This window comes from Pan paniscus, chromosome 16 (assembly GCF_029289425.2).
Source record: "Pan paniscus chromosome 16, NHGRI_mPanPan1-v2.0_pri, whole genome shotgun sequence".
NCBI classification, from domain to species: domain Eukaryota; kingdom Metazoa; phylum Chordata; class Mammalia; order Primates; family Hominidae; genus Pan; species Pan paniscus.
In genome coordinates this window covers 24,663,398-24,679,990 of record NC_073265.2, presented here as the reverse complement: position 1 = coordinate 24,679,990, position 16,593 = coordinate 24,663,398, and the positions used below count along the sequence as shown (strand labels likewise).

General features: G+C 35.4%; 1 protein-coding gene across 6 annotated transcripts in view; it reads left to right on the top strand.

Moving 5' to 3' along the window:
• Nucleotides 1–16,593, top strand: part of DPH6 (diphthamine biosynthesis 6) — a 385,926-nt gene that overhangs the window by 88,186 nt on the left and 281,147 nt on the right. For all 6 annotated transcript variants that reach the window (XR_010109896.1, XM_063596530.1, XM_063596531.1 and 3 more), the window contains exons 4-5: nt 3,321–3,394; nt 7,343–7,461. Coding sequence is in view for 5 of the 6 variants with exons in the window: in XM_063596530.1 (XP_063452600.1) it covers nt 3,321–3,394; nt 7,343–7,461 (193 nt within the window). In the remaining variant the exon portion in view is untranslated. The remainder of the gene's footprint in view (nt 1–3,320; nt 3,395–7,342; nt 7,462–16,593) is intronic.

Sequence of the window (16,593 nt, the reverse complement as noted above, 5' to 3'; positions counted from 1 at the left end):
ACCAATAAAAAATAAGAATACAAAAATAAAAATACAAATTTTAAAAATACAGTATGGCAGCTATTTACATAGCATTTACCTTGTATTTGGGTATTATAAGTAATCTGGAGACTAAAGTTTATGCAAGGATATGCATTGGTTATATGCAAATACTATACTATCTTATATTAATGGACTTGAGAATCTGTGGCTTTTGATTTGAGGGGGATTTCTGGAAACAATCCCCCACTGATAATGAGAGATGACTGTAGTAGTAGTCAGTAGTAGTAATAGTAGAAGTAGTAACACAGGTAGTTATAGAAGTAATAGGAATAGTAAAGATCATAATAATGAAAGAAGAAAATATTTGCTGAATGCTTACCAGGTGCTGGATACTGTGTTATTTGCCTGAATTATTTTATTCAATCTCCTAGTAACCTTGGAAAATAGGAACTGATATTTTTTATCCTCACTTTATAGGTGAGGAAACAGACACAGAGAAATTCAGTAACATTCAAAATCACAGAGCTAGTGACAGGGCTGGATTTCTACCAGGCAGTAGTAATTACAGTTACTGGGCCAGGTGTGGTGGCTCACACCTGTAATCCCAGCAATTTGGGAGGCCAAGGCAGGCAGATCACTTAAGGTCAGGAGTTCAAGACCAGCCTGGGCAACATGGCAAAGTCTTGTCTCTACTAAAATACAAAAATTAGCTGGGCTTGCTGACACAACACATGCCTGTAATCCCAGCTCCTCAGGAGGCAGAGGCACAAGAATCACTTGAACCCAGGAGGCCTCAAAAAAAAATTATTGAACAAATACAACTAATGGTCTGTATATAGGCTCAGTGTTGAAGAATAGTCAGAGTTTACTTAGTGCGGATTAGTTAAGTGTTATCAAATAAAAAATAAAATAAATGGGGCCAGGCACGATAGCTCAAGCTTGTCATCCCAGCACTTTGGGAGGCCAAGGCGGGCAGATCAGTTGAGTCCAGGAGTTCGAGACCAGCCTGGGCAACACAGTGAAACCCCATCTCTACTAAAAATAGAAAAAAATAGCTGGGCATGGTGGTACACGTCTGTAGTCCCAGTTACTCTGGAGGCTGAGGCAGAAGAATCGCTTGAACCCTGGAGCTGAGATCACCCCACTGCACTCCAGCCTGGGCAGCAGAGGGAGTGAGACTCTGTCTCTAAATAAGTAAATAAATAAAAATTAAAAATACATGAAATAAAATGAAATAGATGGGAGTAGAAGATAATTCCAGAGAATGCATGTATACAAAGAAGAAATTGTTTTAGGGTTGTGATGAGCATTAACTAAAAATCATAGCACACTAGTGAATGGCAAATGGATAATAAATTCCAATTATTATTTTAATAGTAATTTGACAGCCAGGCGCAGTGGCTCACGCCTGTAATCCCAGCACTTTGGGAGGCCGAGGCAGGTGGATCACCAGGTCAGGAGTTCGAGACCAGCCTGGCCAATATGGTGAAACCCCGTCTCTACTAAAAATACAAAACTTAGCTGGGCGTGGTGGCACACACCTGTAGTCCCAGCTAGTCGGGAGGCTGAGGCAGAAGAATCGCTTGAACCCTGGAGGCGGAGGTTGCAGTGAGCTGAGATCGTGCCACTGCACTCCAGCCTGGGTGGCAGAGCAAGACTCCATCTCAAAAAAAAAAAAATAACTATATATATATATATATAGTAATTTGACTTAGTTAAGGAAGAAAACACCAGTGGCTTTTGTCTTTGTTTCCATGATCTCTAGAGAAATACACACACTCCTATACATCTATAATATTTAGTACTTCATTATTTTTATAGCAGAACTTCAGATAAACATCTATATGATATAGGAATATAACTAAAATTTTGATAACATTATTCAACAACTCTGATCTATACTGTATTTACATTTAATAAGGAACTCTATGTCATGACTTTTTCTAATGAATACAAAGACTTTCATGAAAACAAAAATGGCTAGGAAGGTTAGGGAAAGGTTATAAGCAAATGTTCTCACAAAGTTGCTGAAATAGGAAAGTAAAGGAAATAGCTCTTTTCCTGACACCTTATCTGATAAAACTAATCGTTTTATTTTGGGGTGATTTGGGCAGGTATTTCTCTATCATTTTGAAGGGCAAATTTTAAATCGACTTTAAAGACATAAAAAATTCCTTTTTTGCATTTTTGTTTATTTATTATGGCATCCTTTTAGGTACACAGGGTTATTTCAGTATGACTTGAAATATTAACTTTTGTTTGATGTGAAACACTTTTGTTTTTCTTTCTAGTTGTCCAAGTTTGGTAAGACCAGAGTATTCATGATGAAGCGATCTCTCTGAAGTAGTTTCTTTTGTACATCCACAGGCTAGGATGGATTTCTTTTACACCTATTCAGAGAATTTCTATTCAGTTTGTTATTAGTAATCACCCCCTAGTCACTTTCTTCATATCTGTTTTCTAGATAACAGTTCCCTAGTTTACACCCATATTGTGTATTATTCTTCCCTAAGTGTATTATCTTATACTCTTTACATTAAATCTCATCTTGGACCTGTCCTTTCAAATCCCCATGTTGTCCATAATCCATCCATGTACTTGATTGATCTTGTTTTGTTTTCTTTTTAATCCATTCTAGCTTTGTATCCTCTGCAAACTTGATCATACTTGAATTTACATTCTCCTCCAGCTCATTAATGAGTATGCTAGACAGGATAGTTGTCATTCCTGTGGGACCATGCTGTATATACTGCTGGATGCTCTCAGTTGCAACTATGTTGATAATAATTCATTGCTTCCTTCCCATGACAGAATTCTTTATCTACAGTGCTATACTGTTATCCAGGCAATGCCTCTACCATCTCTGCTTTCTGGATACTCCTATTTCAATCATTTTTTTTCTAAGATTTACAGAAAAATTATTGTGCTCCCTTATCTATTTATGCCATTGCTTAATTTTTAAAAGAAGTTACTCAATCTGGGAAAATATTGTCCTTAAATAGAAATTTCTCAAAAGTTTCCATCGAACATCAGTGAGTCTTTAAAAATACGTTAAGTGTGAAACATTTTGGAAGTGCTGCCTAAGTCTTTGCTTTCTCCATGGAAAGGGATCTCAGTTATTTAAATTTTAAGTAAAACCATAATTATTTTTCTCACAGCTGAGAGAATGATTTAAATATATGCAAATTTTTTCTGAATGTCGATTATATTTTCAGTAAATTACTCTGGTTTGAGGTAGTTTTCTAGATGAGACACAGTTCATTTATAATTTTCAGAGCATGATGTGGAGCCATTTGTTACTTTATTTTTAAAGTTATGGTTTTTTTCTTTATTTTCAGGAAAAAGAAGAAGTAGAGGGGATATCAGTAGGTGCTATACTTTCTGACTATCAGCGTATTCGAGTGGAAAATGTGTAAGAAAACATTAATTTGTTAGTTTTAAAAGTGTATGTGTTTTAAGAATGTGAATAAGTGAAAAATAATAATCGTATTCAAATTATAAATAGGTATGGTAGTCTACGTGCTCCATGGAACTAAATGTGTGTATTTACCTAAGTAACAAAAGTCATGCTTTTCCTTTTTTCTATCCTTATATCTCACATGAGGAAACTTAACTTATTTAGTGTAAGGAAAAATAATCTATAATAGAATTGAGACAGATTTTTTAGTGAGAAGTATTCTCTTCACTTTTTTCTTATTTGATTTAGTATATCCTGTTAATCTCTTTTAACTCATCATTTGTAATAAAAATCAAGAGATAATAAAAGGAATACAGTAATATTTTAAAGAAAAAAATGTTTACTAAGGAGTCCTCTCCTCTTTGGTTCATATAATTCAGTTCTTGTCTAAAAATATTTATATGATTGAAATACTTACATATAAAGCCATTCAACTTTCAGGGAATTTTTAGGATGTTCCTCCCCTCGTCCTAGCCCCTCTCTACTCCCCTAAGGGAGGGAGCACTAGTGAAGCATTTAGTCTGTAACTGCACATACCAAAACGGTCAATTCTATTGATCTATTCAAAAATCATGAGGTTAAATGATAATATTGGTTATTTAATGTTGGCCTGGCAAGACACCACCTGAATGAATTTACTTTTCATTTTTAATTTATCTAGATAAATATAATATTTTATAGAGATTCTGGGCATAATTATATTAACAAAAAAAATTGGACTGCATTATTTTTCTTAAGCACAATTTGACCTACAAATAAGTGATTTTGCTAGTCAAAAGGATAAATAGAATAAGATAATGGCTGTATTTATATAATATTTTTATATTCTTGATAAAGAAACATTCCTATTTACTATCTCATTTAAAACCTACAGATTAATAAATTTGAAAACTTAAGTTTCATTTTTATTTTATTTATTTTCTCTCCAATTCCATGGTGGATTTAGGGCAGTTAAAAAAAATACAGAATTTTAAGAGTGAATGAAGGGAAAACAAGGTAAAGCATAGTTAAGTGAAGAGAAATATGATCTTACATTTTAGAGGTGTATCAGAATCTCTGGACGATGGATGATGATGGTGGAGTGGGGAAGGAGGTCATGTGTATTTTGAGAAACTTTTCCTTACATTCTACCTAGATGTAGATCTACCGTTGAGAACAACTGATCTGCAGATGGAGATGAATTGCATATCCCTTAAGCCAGACATTAGAAATAATAGTATTGTCATCAAGTTTTAGATCATATTATCTGAGAATTATTTAGTTTAAAAATTAGTGTTTTTTAAGAAGTTCAGACCCACAGGCTTTAATGGGTAGCCAAACTGGAGATAGGGATGACATCTATTTATGAAAGTTAAAAAGCCAAATAAAAATGTGCTCCTGATTAGGAGGCTGCCCATTGCATATATGTGTATATATATATGGAAGAAGGGCACATGTCATGCCCATGGGTAGAGACTTTCTCAAAACACAATCACTGGTACACTTCAACACACGGTTGAACAGATGAACAGACTTTATGTTATAAAGCGTATCTGCAATTATTTTATCCTTGAAACTTCAAAAGTAATGTTACTGGGAGTCCATTGGTCCACAAACTCAATTTTGAATTAGCCTATGCCCAAATTTTAGTTTGTGTTGTATTATTACTAGTTCTTGCTGTCCTCTCACCCAGTGTTTAATGCCTACTAATCAAAACAGCCTCTCTACCTTTTTAAACTAAGATTTATTTTTTTATGGACAAAAAGTTTTTTCTTCCTGTCCTTATCGTAAAATTCGTGGTTGTTGCTTTGAAATTCCTCAAAATCTCTTGACTATAGACTTAAGTAAAAATTTTTAACCTATTTAAGTTCTTTAACAGTTCAAAATATCATGGCTCAAATAAACTTACTCTGTAAATCACTGCTGAATTTGAACTTGTGACATTTATTAAACACTTTACATTCTGCAATTATGTTTGTATTACATGGGTAGTTCACATTTTATTATTTTTGTATTTATTAGCTGCTTCAGCATTGCTTTAGATGTTCTGAGACATTTTAAAAGGGAAAATTACATGCAACAATCTCTGCAATGAGGAAGGTTTTGGTTTTTTGAAAGTCAGGGTATATGTAAATGAAAAAAAATAGTGATATTTTTAAGGCCATGTGTGAGTAAATGACCAAACATGGTACATTTAATAAGTATTGGGATCTCTGAGAGAGAGAGAGAGAGAGAGAGAGAGAGAGAGAGATCAATATAGGCCAGAGTAGTCGGCCAAGCAGCCTTACAGATGCTAGGGATGCTGGGTTTTACTTATAAACCTTATAGACACTGGGTTTTAGAGCTATATTCTTGGTTTGAAATCTGATCTCAGCCAGTTAGTGTATGACTTGGGCAAGTCACTTGGCTTTGACTATCATTTATTGAATACCTATTTTATCCAGGCTTTGTACTACATTATCTATATTACCTTTAATTCATTAAACAATTATAGTCCTCTCTGAGAAAGTGACATTTAAGCAAAGGCATGAAACTAGTGTAATAGGCAAGAATGAGCAGGCAGCAGTGGTAGGATGGAGTGAGAAGAGAATAAGTAGTAGGAAATAAAGTGCAGGAACTAAACAGGGTGAGATCCATGGAGTGATGAGGAGCCACTGGAGGGTTTTGAGCAGAGGAATCCTATGATCTATTTTATGTCTTCTTTTTTTTTTTTTTTCCGAGACAGAGTCTCGCTCTGTCGCCCAGGCTGGAGTGCAGTGGCGCAATCTCGGCTTACGGCAAGCTCCGCCTCCCAGGTTCACGCCATTCTCCTGCCTCAGCCTCCCGAGTAGCTGGGACTACAGGCGCCCGCCACCACGCCCGCCTAATTTTTTGTATTTTTAGTAGAGACGGGGTTTCACCGTGTTAGCCAGGATGGTCTCGATTTCCTCACCTCGTGATCCACCCGCCTTGGCCTCCCAAAGTGCTGGGATTACAATCGTGAGTCACCGCGCCTGTCCTATTTTATGTCTTAAAAGGATCGCATTGGCTGCTGTGTTGAAAATGGATTTTAAAAGGGTGAGGGTGGAAGCAGGGAAGGAAATTAGGATGTTGACATGAGAGAGAATGGTGGCTCAAACGAGGTTGCTAGCAGTGGTATTAGTGAGGAATGATCACATTCTGCATTGTGGTAGATTGGATGTGGAATGCGAAGAAAAGGAAAGGATGATCTCATTTCACATTTTTTAATCCTCTTAAGAACTTTGAAAGGAACTATTTTTGCCCCTATTTATGAACTAGGAAACTAAGCACAAGGACTTAGATTTTACTCGACTTCTAAAGCCATGCAGCTAGAGTACAAAATGAGGTTTTAAATTCAGATGTGTCTTCACTCCAAAACCGATATTTTTTCTACTTTACCAATAATGGAAAATATCTAGTACAGTGCCTACAGCATTGTACTTTTTTTCTTACTATTTTCTTTTTATTCAAATTCTTTAAAAAAAATTCAAAGTTAGTAGATAAGAATAGTTCACATAACTGTAGCTATTGTTAATTTAATAAACATGTGGCTATTTTATTAGGATAAATTATTGGCCCACTTTACATATGCTTCAAAATTTTGATACCCATGAAAGTTTTAAAAATGAGAGTATACTGGCATTTGTAAACTCTTTTACATAGATTTCTAAACTAAGAGTCTTACTAAAATTAATATTTCTAGTGTGCCTGGAAATTTCATTTTTATCAGTTTATGCATAACCCATGGAAATTAAATATGTTTATGTTGTATATATAAACATTATGCAAAATAAGTTTTTAAAAGCATTTTCAATGCTAAAATCCTTGAACGAAGCATTATGTTTCAAATCAAAGTAATTGCTGTGGATCCAAGTATAAAACATTAAGAGATCATCTGACTTTCTTTTTCTTTTTCTTTTGTAGGTGTAAAAGGCTTAATCTCCAGCCTTTAGCTTACCTTTGGCAGAGAAACCAGGAAGATTTGCTCAGAGAGATGATATCATCTAACATTCAAGCAATGATCATCAAAGTAGCAGCTTTGGGTATGCAGCCAAACTATCAAGGGAGCTGTTTGTTGCCACATAGATGATCTCAGTTCACTAATAAGTAGTTAAAATGAACAAAGAAAACTGATTTAGAATATACAAATGTGGAGTCACAGCTGAAGAAATTGAGTAAGCACCTTCCTTGCATAAAGAAAGTTTTAAAGTGGTCTTTTGACCATTTCCCGAAGTGATTACTAGTAAGGCTTTTTTTTTTTTTTTTTTTTTAACATATAACAGGTTCTAAAACTGATATTGTATTATAGTCCTTCAATTTAAGTTCTTTTTTTTTTAGGGTTTGGAATTTAGGCTTGTAGGAAACAGGAAATACAAGGGTTATTTTTGTTTTGTTTTGAGGTTTTTTGGAAGCTTCTTATAATATGTATTTGACACAAAACATATTTTCCTTGTATTTTTTAACATATTTTGAATAACGCTAAAATAGAATGATGGTTTTGTTTTTGTTATAAAAAATAAATAGGGTACTGGTTTTTGTTGGGGATGGTGAGAAAATCATGTTTGAGAAAATGTTATCTGATTAGTTAGCATAGACACAGCAGGCAGGTGGTAATCTGATTCAAATATGGACATTACATATGAACACATTTAATTTATTTTGAATTTCTATAATTATATTCATTTTTGAGAAACCGTAGGGTTTGAGCCCAGTCTGTTCATTTCGTGAACCTGTTATAGAAAATGCCCTGAAGCCTGAGAGTTCCCAAAGCCTAAATCATGTACCTCATTTGAGAGTGTTTACCTTGTGGATCTCTGAAATAACAAGGTCTTGAGCTGTAGAAGATTTTACAGATACATTCAGTTTTTAAATAAAATTAAGAGAAATAGTACAGACCCCATAATGTTTCTCCATAGTAAATACCAAGCTACTCTATTCTTGCTGAAGTTGAGGTGTTGTCTTCAGTTGAAGCCTTTATTTAGTGAATCTGTAGTTGATCTCCTTAGCTGTTAAAACGAGAAAGATTGAGTGATATTATGTTTTTATTTCTGAGAAAAGGTTGCTGAACAGCTCTCATGATTAACGTTATTATATTTGTCATATGAATTTCTATGTGACTCTGTACAGAGTATTCCCTCTTGCTTTTTCTTTGTCTCTCACTCTCTCTTTGAATTTTCTAAGATTACGTAATTCCATAATGAAGTTCACGTGACATCTCACTGAAAGGTACACGTACTATTCCTTTTACTGCCCGATAGATAAAAGACTGGATTAGGACCCAGAGAGACCTCCCTTATTGAAAAGATAGTCAAAGAATTTGACCTTATTGCCATCTTTTAATAGTATATAACCGATATTGTGTGTTCTTTCATTTCTATCTGTGCCTCTCTGTAGGGATTAGAGATGGGGAATTAGCTTTATCAAGCCTTTGGGTAAAATGTAAAAACTGAGCTGATTCGTCTTTGGCATCTCAGTAACGAAAATATAGATCTGATTTTAACATTTACAGCACTGCCTGTGTGCTGACTGCCTATAGGTGTGCAAAGATGAAAGTTATTCTTTAGAATAATATTAAAGAAAGGTTTATTAAATGGCACAGTACTTCTGAAGACATAGAAACATATAAATGATGCAATATAGGTTGCTAAGCCTTTTTCCTCCCATTTAAAATTGTCAGAACAATTTTAAATGGATTTAAGCCAAAAAAAAAGGGACTTTTTTTGGATTTAAGCAAAAAAAAAAAAAAAAAAAAAAAATGAGACAATAAGACCTTTCTCTGGGGGAGAGGGATCAGTAAAATTTTGTGGACCATTTTTCTATGAAATGGTCTTATAATAGAAAAAGGTCAGTTCTACATGAATGCATACAAATATATTTTTTATAATTATGGTACATAACCTTTATGTCTTATAGGCATCAATGAACTCATAAAATTTCTGGCTTCTTTGTTTCATTATAATGTTTTAAGGGACTCATCCATATTATTGAATGAAGCAATAGTGTGTTTATTTTTATTGTAGTATAGTGTTCCCTTATGGGAGACTGTAATTTAATTAAATTTAATTAACACCACAATTTAATTGTCCATTCTATTATTGATGACGTATAGGTAGTATCCAGTTTGGCACTGTGATAAACAGTGCTGCCACGAAGTGGTCATCTTACACATTTTCTGTCCCAGACCTAGAACATCCTTTTTTTCAGGAAGCCCTGATTTCTTTGAATGTGAAATGATATATGTCTGTATGTGTATATCTAATGACTCATGAGTTCATGATATTTCACAATCAAATTCAAGACAACATAAGGATTATCATAATTCTGTATTCCATCACTGCCCTCTTTCTTCCACAGTGAATCTTGATTATCAAGGTCACAAGAGATATTATTTATTAGAAAATCCCATAATTTTTGGGAACAAAAAGACCAAATAGCAGATCTATTATCCATTCTTTCCAGTAACTGGGGTAGGCTTCCTGGAAAGAAAGAAGAAAGAACTTCTATAATCTTTCTATAAACATATAATTATAGACCTCATGGCAAAAAACACACAAAGAAACAAAAAATCACTAATAGTATTTACTAGAGGGGAAGAGTATCTTTGGACTGCTTTTAGCAGGATATATCTAGTTGCTAAAAAAGAGAGAGAAATGATAAAGGAAAAACGTGAGACCACTTTTACCTATTACTGGAAAACCTGTTTCTTGAAAGATATATTTGTTTGCAAAGTAACTAAATTGATCACTAGAAAAACTATACTGGTTTAAGGGTTAATTTGTTCAGTTAAATGATGGTGTAGTAACATTGACTATGAAAGGAAATAATGCTAGGACTCTACTTATAAGGTTTCTAGGATTGTGATATAGGAATGAGATGATGGGGGAGGAGGCAAGTACACAACTATATATCTTTCCCATTTCATAGATTTTTTTTTTGTTAGTTTTGCCTGATCCAATGGTCCTAGGCCCGAGTTTAAAGTTGCACATACCAAAGGAAAGTGTTGTCAATGCACAAAACACAATATCAATACATTACATTGACAGTGCATATTCTTAAAGGCCTTTAGGGGTATGGATAACTTCACTCTGTGTAGGCAAATTAAGGCCTATCCATAAACACAAGCCAAGTGTCTTGTGATTCTTATCTGTCAAATCCTGTAATATCTGCCAAGGAGAAGTGCTAACAAGGCTGCTGTTTTACTGTCTCTGTGGGTTTATAATACAACCGTTGAGCCAGTTAGCGCAATCATGGGGAAAAGGGTGTGGGTCAAAACAGGTAATAGATGGAAATGGCGGGGGGGGACGTATAAGAGATAGAAAGGCATTATAAGTGAATTCAAGTTCTGTGGAGAGATGTAACCATGTGACCTTCCATGGCAGAGCCTCAGGGCTAGAAAATAATAAGGTATTTGGTATCTCTCCTTGGTAAATACCAAGCTACTCCATTCTTGCTGAAGTTGAGTTGTTGTCTTGGATATCTCTCTCAAATTTGATGCTAACCTAACTGATGTTGAGAGAACACTCTGGATGTGTTTTCTGGAGAGAAGGGAAATTGGTGATGTATAGCTCTACTTAAAGATTCCACCTATGGCCTGTAATCCCAGCACTTTGGGAGGCCGAGGCGGGCGGATCACGAGGTCCGGAGATTGAGACCATTGTGTCTAACACGGTGAAACCCCATCTCTACTGAAAATACAAAAAAATTAGCCATGCGTGGTGGTGGGTGCCTGTAGTCCCAGCTACTCAGGAGGCTGAGGCAGGAGAATGGCATGAACCCAGGAGGCAGAGGTTGCAATGAGCTGAGATCACGCCACTGCACTCCAGCCTGGGCGACAGAGCAAGACTCCGTCTCAGAAAAAAAAAAAAAAAAAGATTCCACCTATGTAATCTAGAGGAATAAAATGGCAGAGTGCCCCTTGATGACTCAATGTAGGAGCAGTTCACTACAGTTACCACTCATTTCTTGGTTTATAGGCTATCCAGTTGTCCCTTGAACTACAAGGTGGTTAGGAGCACCAACCCCCTGCACAGTTAAAAAGCCACGTAAAACTTTTGACACCCAAAAATTTAACTACTAATAGCCTGCTGTTGACCAGAAGCCTTACCAAAAACATAACAGTCCATTAACACATTTTGCATGTTGTATGTATTACATACTATTTTCTTACAATAAAATAAGCTGGAGAAAAGAAAATGTTACTAAGACAATTATAAGGAAGAGACGCCAGGTACAGTGGCTCATGCCTGTATTCCCAGGACTTTAGGAGCCCAGGATCGCTTGAATCAGGAGTGAGACCAGCCTGGGCAACATAGGGAGACCTATGCCTATAAAAAGTTTAAAAATTAGCTGGGCATGGTGGTGTGTGCCTGTAATCCCAGCTACTTGGGAGGCTGAGGCGGGAAAATCACTTGAGCCTGGGAAGTCAAGGCCTCAGTGAGCTGTCTTTGCACCTCTGCACTCCAACCTGGGTGAAGAGCAAGACCCTGTCTCAGAAAAAAAAAAAAAAAAGGAAAAAAAAACATAAGTAAGGGAAAATACACTTATAGTACTGTACTGTATTTATCAATACTGTAAATTTATGTCATCTGTTTACAAAATTAATCATTGTCTGAAATTGCAGGCAACCACAGCTGCAGATCTTGATCTACAGAACATCAACTTTTTCTTATAATGTCATGACTTTTCTCTGCGTCTTGAGAACACATCCAGCCTCACTAGTGGCAGTTCGTATGGGTCCCATGTTGTTACTCGAGGTTTACAGTATTTATGCTAAACACAATGAAATATATGCAAGAACCACTAGAGATCACTTTTTACTGTGATACACAATTTACTGGAGACAGAAACTGCTCTGCTCATGCAGAGATGATTAGCATCACATAGTATTTTAAGCAGACACTAGCAACACTTGAGCTCACCGCAATGGCAACGTAAGTTGGCTACAAAATTAATACAGTAGTAACAATAGATAATAATAGTGAATTTTATGCAGTTATGATTTAATGCTGCATCTTTGTTTACCTTTCTCTCACCTGTGAATGATATGTGCGTGTTTTGATAAATTTCAACCTTTTATAATAGATTTGTATATATTTTATGGTAGTAAATGATAAAATACATGAACAGCTACATGTATTTCATGCATGCATGACATACCTTCCTCTTAATTTTTTCAGTACTTCTAGGCTACATGGTTCATATGTTGAGTTTTTTCAAATTGTCACACATCTCTCCAAATATACGTATTGAAAAAAAAATCCATATATAAGTGGATCCAGGCAGTTCATATTCATGATGTTCAAGGGTCAACTATTTACCATTCAGATCTCTTTTTTTTTTTTTTTTTTTTTTGATGATGATGATTTGACTATTACTAATTAAAGTACACAGATGGAGGATTCGGAACAGTAGGACTTTTGCACTCCTTGTGGACATAAATCAAGACAATATGTTGCTAAGACATCTACCTAGGTATAATGGAGAGCAGATTTCTGCTGCCTGTTACAGCTTGATTTCCTTCTAATATAGAATATGTGAATGTGAATGGAATTCATTTAAGGGAATTGGAAGACCACCTTGAGGGAGATGGATTTGGATGTAATGTAATGAATAAATGTTACTAACAACTCCTCTCTGGAGTTATGCAGAGTATGTTTGTGAAAAGCCTATGACACACCCAGAGAGAGCTGTATTTGATACATAATATACCAAATGACAATCTCATGGGACTTTTTTGTGTGTGTGCAAACTATTTTTCTAAATTGTACAAATTTTACTGATGTACCACAGTAATAACCCATGTTGTTGCTTGATGAGTATTGTCTCTGCTGTCTTGATATTCTGAAGGCATTTTTGTAATGGTCTTGAGGACCATTACTAATATCATACCAAATCAGACCAAAATAATGTTCCTGAAAGCTCGTGATGAAAAGGATTTGCTAATCCAAATAGAGACACTAGAGGGAGCTCTCTTCCAGGAGACTGGCTGCATCTGGAAATGGCCCTAGAGGGACAAGAAAGCTTTAAATGACTGGACTCATAGAGTATTTAATGGAACATCATATTGGTCAACAGTGCAAGAAGAGGGCTTATACTCTTATGTAGGAAAGTCTTTTAAATATTCCAATTGCTATGGAAGTTGTTGTTTTTAAAGATTCATTGCCGGCAGTTCTAGTAGCCAAGCTAATATTGAAGAAAGACTCTTGAATATTCCAATTGCTATGGAAGTTGTTGTTTTTAAAGATCAATGACCAGCAGTTCTAGTAGCCAAGCTAAGGATGCCCACTTATGGGAACACTATGGTTAGCCTAAATTATGGGACATTGCTGAACAGTGTGGCCTTTATATTTGTTCTCCAATGGCCCAAGTATCACAGATAAAAAGGGAATTTGTCTTTCTCATGCTACACTGATTAGAATTGGAAGGATAAAGGAATGACATTATGTTATCCTGAAGGGAGCTTGTTGCATAATGACATCTGGAAGCCAATAACTTTTAAAACCTATACTATGCTATATATAATTATATCCTCAAGCCAAATGGAATCCCGAATTTACTGAACAATAATCTCTAGTCACTAACCTAGTCACTGTGACTATGAATGTGCATTTAAAAAGGTTGTTTTTGTTGGGAAGAAACAGAGAATGGTACTGTGATTCTAGTTGACCTCATGTGCTAATCTGGGCCAGAGTATAGCAGTGAAGGACCTGGAGAGCTGTTCTGATGGTCTTGGAACTCTACCTTAGTTGTTAGGCTGCCTGATTACTCTCTTCTTGAAAGTATCAGAAAAGGTTGAAACTGGGTAAGGTGTCCAATTTGTTTGAGTCTGATTTGACAAGCTAATATCTTGGTTTAACTCAACTTCAAATTTATTTTGTGTTACACTATAAAATAAATATCACATTGTATGTGGGGCTGTAGAGAACATATTCTTATGTTTCTGCACAGTTAGGACTTTCTGAGCAAATTTTACAGAAACTTGAGACCTAGGCTAAAAGACGAACATTAGAATTTAATTTATGACTGAACAGATAAGTGAAAACTCCAGAGAGACTTACCTTTCTAGAGGTATCTGTTTACATTTCAAAGGAAGGGTTGAGACCAGGACCTTGGAGACATCTCTTGGGTAGTAAAGCTGGAGACACTAGTTTTTCCCCTCAGGAAGATTTATTTACATTCCAAAGTGTGAAAGCACATATCCTTCCCTTTACTTTTCCAAGGAAACTCTCAGAAGGGAAGGGACAACAGCTGCCTCTTTTTTCCTACATCAGTACTCAGATTTATTTTTCCAGACCCCTTGCCTGTGGTAGATGAAATTACTGGCAAGATTATGTCTCTTTCTCATCACCTTGCTCCTGGAGTAAGAGCTGGGGCAGAGAAAAGTCAGAACAGTATTATTTACTTATTCTTTGTAAGTAATAAAAATAATAATGTGTTCTGCTCCAGGGAACTCTTGTTGGGACTCAGCATACCAATAGATATAGATATTATATTAAAATGGTAACAATATATGAGACAATTTCAGAATAACAATGCTAATGCCACTACTGATGATATAATTTCTGAGAACAGTTAAAAAGAATTTTTTGTATGTGCTTTTATGAATTTCCCCTCTCATTTTTAAGAGATCTTTTTATCTGTATTGTCTGAGCATATAGCTACTATGACTATACATTCCTTATGTTTTAAGTTTTATGGAAATGTAATTAATACACTACGCATGTCACCCACTTAAAATGTACAATTCAATTTTTTTAGTGTATTCACAGGTTGTGCAATCATCACCACAGTCTAGTTTTAGAATTTGTGTTCCCCAAAAAGGAATCCCATGCTCATTAGTAATCATTCTCAAGTTGCCTGCAACCCCTGCCCCACTGCTCCCAGTTTTAAGCACCATGAGGACTTTGTGTCTTCATATCTTTATAGATTTGCCTATTCTGGATATCTCATATAATTGGAATCCTACAATATGTGGTCACTGTGACTGGCTTCTTTCACTTAGAATAATGTTTTCAAGAATCATCCAAATTATAGCATATATAATTGAGTTCTTTTTGTTGCCATATAATATTCTGTTACAAAGATACGTTTATTTAGCCATTCATCAGTCCATGGACATTTGAGTCATTTCCATTTTTTGTTTATTATGAATAATGCTCCTATGAACATTTGTGTACAAGTTTTTCTTTGGACCTATGTATTCATTTCTCTTGGGTATATACCTAGGAGTGGAATTTCTGTGTCATATGATAATTCTATGTTTAACATTTTGAGCAACCACCAAACTGATTTCTAAAGTGGCTGTACCACTTTACATTCCCACTAGCAATGAATGAGGGTTCCAGGCTTTCACATCCTAGCCAACAGTTAATTATTTTCTGTCTTTCTTATAGCTATCGTGGTGAATGTAAAGTCTTATCTCATTGTGGTTTTATTTTGCATTTCTCTAATGGCTAATGATGTTGACCATCTTCTCATGCATTTATTGGCCCTTTGTATATCTTCTTTAGAGAAATGTCAATTAAAATCCTTTGCCTATATTTTAATTGAGTTGTCTTTAGTGCATTGTAGGTTTTCTTTAATATATATTCTGAGTATAAGTCTCTTATCAAATGTGTGATTTTAAATATTTTCTCCCATTTTATGGGTTTTCTCTTTACTTCTGGGTGGTGTCTTTTGAAGCATAAACATTTTTAGTTTTGACGTAGTCCAATTTATCATTTTTTTGTTTTGATTACATGTTCTTTTGATGTTATTTCTAAGAAATCATTGCCTAACTTGATGTCACGAGATTTACTCCTATGTTTTCTTCTAAGAGTTTTATACTTTTAGCTCTTACATTTAGATATGTGATTTCCTGGTTCTGTCCTTCTCCCACTGTGTTTGTATATATATGTATACACACACACATACATATATGAACTCATCATTTTTTTTTATTATACTTTAAGTTCTGGGATACACGTGCAGAACATGCAGGTTTATTAAATAGGTATACATGTACCATGGTGGTTTGCTGCACCCATCAACCCATCATCTACATTAGATATTTCTCCTAATGCTATCCCTCCCCTAACCCCCCACCCGCCAGCAGGGCCTGATGTGTGATGTTCCCCTCCCTGTATCCAAGTGTTCTCATTGTTCAACTCCCACTTACGAGTGAGAACATGTGGTAT